This window comes from Eucalyptus grandis, chromosome 4 (genome assembly GCF_016545825.1).
Source record: "Eucalyptus grandis isolate ANBG69807.140 chromosome 4, ASM1654582v1, whole genome shotgun sequence".
NCBI lineage: Eukaryota > Viridiplantae > Streptophyta > Magnoliopsida > Myrtales > Myrtaceae > Eucalyptus > Eucalyptus grandis.
Genome location: NC_052615.1, coordinates 38,818,767 through 38,824,018, shown reverse-complemented (window position 1 = coordinate 38,824,018; position 5,252 = coordinate 38,818,767). Strand labels below are relative to the sequence as shown.

Sequence of the window (5,252 nt, the reverse complement as noted above, 5' to 3'; positions counted from 1 at the left end):
CTAGATACGCATCGGGATCATTCTTCCCTTGGAAGGAAGGAATCTTCATCTTGATGTTGCCAAGTTCATCATCTCCTCGGTGTCTAAACCTTCGGCCTCCATTCCACCTTTCAAATCGAGCATCTCGATCATCCTCCATGTCGGCCTCATCATCATCATATTGTCGTTGCCTTCTATGTTGTGTTCTAGAGGCATCTCGCTGATGTTGTGGCCTTCCTCGGGTATCTCTCGGTCACCATCAACCCTCATGCCATTCCCCATCATTCGGCCACTAAGCTCCTCCACTACGACCCTCAATTGCTGGATGCTTTCCACGAGCGCTTCATCCCTTCGTATGGAGTCAACCTCCCGTTGATTCACGCTTTCTTCGCGCGACATATTTTAGACCTGCAAGTAAACGTTAGTCTAAAAAAATCCTCACCAATCGCTCCCTCACGTGTTTTCTCTTGAGATGTTTGTCACTCCTCTCGTGTTTAACTCAAGTCTAGGCTTTTTCCACCCTCAATTAAGCTTACACACTCTTGCCTTTTTCCTCTCGTATTCTCTTTTCACAAGCTCTTTATTGGACTCAAAACCTGTCTCTCAACCCCTCACGACAATCAATCAAACTAATCAAACAAGATTAGATCACTATTGATTTTGTTTCAGCAAGTAACAATTTCAAACCAACAAGTACAACTTTCAAAATTCCAATTGAAACGCAAATCACTACTGATTTTGTTTCAATTTGGTCTACTAACAAACGAGTCGCCTTCTTGATTTTTTTTTTTTTGTTCGGCTAATTTTTTTTTTTTTTTTTGCCGAATCTGTTTTTTTTTTTTTGCACACTTTTTTTTTGTGCGTTTCCTTTCTCTTCTTTTTTTTTTTTGACGAACTCAGATACAATTTAAGATGCTAGAAAAGAAAATTTAAAACTAACAGCAAACAACTACGTATGGAAGCACAAAAGCAATATGATCCCTAAATTAGCTAGAATCGAAACCCTAACTCAATAAATCTCAAATTGCTGAATATCAACAGAAAAATTAAAGATAAATAGACCTTGTAGAAGCAAGCTCTGATACCAAACTGATGTGAATCGTTGCGGAAGGATCGTTCTACGAAGGCCCAGATGGTGCGAATTGCAAACCTCGACCTCCAATCAAACCTATGATTGGCAACCTCGGTATGAACGTGACCTGTTGACGAACACGTGTCAACCAACCAACGTTATAGACGCCACAAGCGAAAGAATTCGCTATCTCGCTCGATAAGTCGAAGAGAATCTTGATTAGGTCAAGTCCTCAAAAGAACAGTAAAAAGAGAACCTCTCAATTCTTTTCCTCCAAAAAATAAAATATCTTCGTCCTCAAAGAAATTTGGCAAATCCTTTATATAGGCTGCCACACAAACCCTAAAAACCAACCCTAAAAATCTAATGCGATATATTCTAAAATATTCCTATTTTAGAATATTCTTAAACAAGAATATATATATAAATTGACTTGGTCAATTATTTGGTGACAAGATAATTAAATTGCACCAAGATTTCCAAGATTCTTCAAGATTTGATCCAAGGTCATCTTCACGCCAAAGATCACGAACCATGACGCCAACAGCTTGCTTGAATTGTTTGGCCCGCGCTCGAGTAATCGAACCAGTAGGAATAGACAATGGGTCCCTAGCACCTCCTCCTCGATATGACTCGATGTTCACATCAGAAGACGACCCTAGTGAAGCAAGCCTATGAAGATCCACTGGTGAAGAAGCTCTTTGCCACACGTGCGTGGGTCACTCTCTCTCCATCTTCAGAGACTGAAGGAGTCCTCAGGGACATGCTTCAACAAATCACAGGTGGGAGAAGGAAACCTGTGCCTGAAGGGATACCTGCGCTCGATGGGCTGGATGTCTCAAACCGTGACTTGCTCAAGACGTTGATCAAGAACATGCTCCAGGAAAGTGGCACGAGGTACCTGATCGTCCTTGATGATGTGTGGCAATTGGACAGATGGGACGACGTGAAATACGTGCTGCCAAATGATGAGCAGGATAGCCGCATAATTCTCACCACGCGCAAGACAGATTTAGCATTGAATGCCTGCACAGAATTCACTGGAGAGGTCCACAACATGGAGCCTTTGAGCGATGAACAATCGTGGGAGCTCTTCTGCATGAGGACGTTTAGGGATAACTCTTGTCCTCTCTATCTGGAGAAGATTTGTAGGAGCATCTTACGGAATTGCGAGGGACTGCCCCTTGCTATTGTGGCGGTCAGTGGCATTCTGGCTACAAAGGACCAAGGCAGGATAGATGAATGGGCCAAGGTATGCCGTAGCCTTCATGGTAATGTTGGATTGAACAAGTTGAAGAAGGTACTTTCTCTAAGTTTCAACGATTTGCCTCACTACCTCAAATCTTGTTTCTTGCACTTGAGTGTTTTTCCTGAGGATCATAAGATTGAACGTATGCGGTTGATTCGATTATGGATGGCGGAAGGTTTTGTTGAGCCAAAGGAAGGTGAGACACCAGAAGAAGTTGCTGAGGATTACCTCAACGATCTTCTGAACCGAAGCCTTCTGCAAGTGGCAGAGACAACAACTGACGGAAGGGTACAGATGTGTCGTATCCATCACCATCTACAGAAAATCTGTATTGCCAAGTCCAAAGAGCGGAACTACACTATCGTACGTGACAAGCAATGTCCAGAGCGGCTTGATGGAACTCGTTACCTTTCCATTCACAAGATGCTTGAGATTTCACGGCAAAATATGAACCATTCTGAACTCCGATCTCTTTTTATTTTCAAGCTTGACGAGTCATCCATCAATATGGTGCTCAGTTGTGACTTCAAACTAGTGCGGGTTTTAGACTTCCAAGGTGCTCCTCTAAAGAGGTACTTGAACCTTAGAAATACAGAGGTGAAAACAATCCCGAGATCAATAGGATGGCTTCAACACCTAGAGACTCTAGACCTAAAGCATTCCAAAGTCACCGAATTGCCTGTTGAGATTATCAAACTCCAAAAACTTCGCCATCTGTTGGTATACCGTTATGAACAAGATTCCTACTATCACACTAAGCACGGCTTCAAGACTCTTGCAGAAATTGGAACTCTGCAAAATTTACAGAAGCTCTGCTATATAGTGGTAGATGATGATGGAAGCAGCACAATGATTACAGAGCTCGGGAAATTGCACCAACTGAAGAGGTTATGCATTTTGAAGTTGAAGAAAGAAGACGGAAAGAATCTGTGCTCATCAATAGCTGAATTGACCAACCTCCTTTCTCTTTCTGTCTCATCATTTACAGACGATGAAGAAATCGATTTGGGTCACCTCTCTTCACCTCCGCCGCTACTCCAAAGGATCTACTTGAGAGGACGTCTGCACACATTGCCACACTGGATTGCCAACCTCCAAAGCCTCGTCATATTGCACTTGAGATGGTGTCAGCTAAGGGATGACCCACTGATACCACTCACAAGTTTGCCCAATCTTGTGCATCTTGAGTTGCTCCAAGCTCACAACTGGGAAACACTGACCTTAACTAAAGAAGGCTTCAAAAAGCTTAAGATATTAGCTCTGGATCACTTCGAGAACCTCACATTTATCGGGTTCGAGAATGGAGCAATGCCTTGCCTCGAGAAGCTGATGATCTCGAGATGCGAGCTATTGAAAAACGTGCCTTCAGGAATTGAGTACCTAACGAAACTCAAACTGCTTGAGTTCTTTGTCATGCCCGACACATTGATCAAGAAACTCAAGCTCGGTCAACAAGATGAAGACTACAAGAGAGTATCGCATATTCCCGAACTACGTTATGGCTATTGGACAGATGGGGGCTGGGATGTAAAGTGGATAGAGAGAACAGGTGAGGAGAAGAGCTCTCATCCTCGGAGAACTGATGCGACATCAGCAAGGTCTTCCCTTGTTGGAAGTAATGTGTTGCCGTTTGGAGGCTTAACGGTTGTTATATTATTGTAACTGCTTAATTTTGTAAATGACTTCACTATGTCGAATGCAAGGTTTATTCCCTGTACCATACTAATTGTTGTTGATGATATGGTAGAGCCCATCAATCTGTCTAGTTCAAGTTGCAAACTTGCAGAAGTGCTGCATAACCAGATTTTACTCAAATTTGCAGTACTAATACTACTCCTCAAATTCAGGGCAGGTGTGTTAATCAAACCTCAGTAGGTTTATGAAAATTTGTCCTAACGGAACAGACGAATCTGCACAGAGCAAACCGGGTGAGGCCGTGATGGACTTGGAGGATGACACAGCAGTCCATCATGACCAAATGAAAGTTGCAGCCAACTAATTGTGGCCAAGTAGAGTAAATAACTAGAAAGGAAAAATGTCCATCCAGTTCTGTTTATTGGATCAACCTGTAACTTGACTCCATGAAAATGTGCATCCACCCATTACCGACTTGACTTACATCACTTAGAAGTGGAAGCAATTTCTTCTTATGTTTTCTATTTCCATCTCGGTTAGGAATGAACAAAATGTGCATTTACCCATCTTGGTTAGGAATGAACAAGAAGGAAACCAATTGGTTCTCTGTATGCTAGAATCCTACCGAGTTTATGCCAAGATATTGAGAAATATAAAAAGAAATAGCATAACAGGGATCGACTACGGTGGTGAAGGTAAGAGATGGTTAAAGATAACCCGTTTTCTGGTAATTCTATTGTGGCTTTCCCCTGCATCAAAATTCAGAGTTCTTTATATGAAGTAATTTGTCCGAGTGTTTCGTCGCTTTTGGATCCCGCAAAAAAAAAAAAAAATGTTTCACTAAGTGTTATATTCTGGTTTTATTAAAGGAGACTCGGGTTCTGTGTTAGCTTTGGGCAATGAGAGTCAAATGCAAACGAGACTATACACCATATGACCTCGAATCTAAAGAAGTCACCAACCTAATGCGAGCTTAATACCAGCAATAATCAATGTCAAAACTTAGTCAATAGTGTCATATGAACTCACTTTACCATGATAATAAAAACCCATTAAAATTAAAGTGGTTTGTACAATATTGAAGATGCTTCAACAATGCTAGTTATTAATAAAGCACCTAGAAAGCACTGCTCTCTAATAAGTTCGAGCACACAACATCAAATCTAATTGACAACTTTGGACAATGAAGATAACACCTAGAGTGCGCATGACAACGTTTCTATTTCTCTATTTCTCCGTTTCTCTATTCCCTAAAATAGGTTTGGAACAGAAATCTGTTTGGTAACACAATATTATTTTTCTATTTCTGGAATAAAT

At 41.5% G+C, this 5,252-nt stretch overlaps 1 protein-coding gene across 1 annotated transcript; it reads left to right on the top strand.

Annotated features, from left to right (window-relative positions):
• The first annotated feature begins 1,679 nt into the window (after positions 1-1,679).
• LOC104443292 (disease resistance protein RPM1) lies at positions 1,680-3,962 on the top strand. The gene has a single exon (XM_010056621.3). The coding sequence runs from the start codon at positions 1,680-1,682 to the stop codon at positions 3,960-3,962; it is 2,283 nt and encodes a 760-aa protein (XP_010054923.2).
• Positions 3,963-5,252: the final 1,290 nt, after the last annotated feature.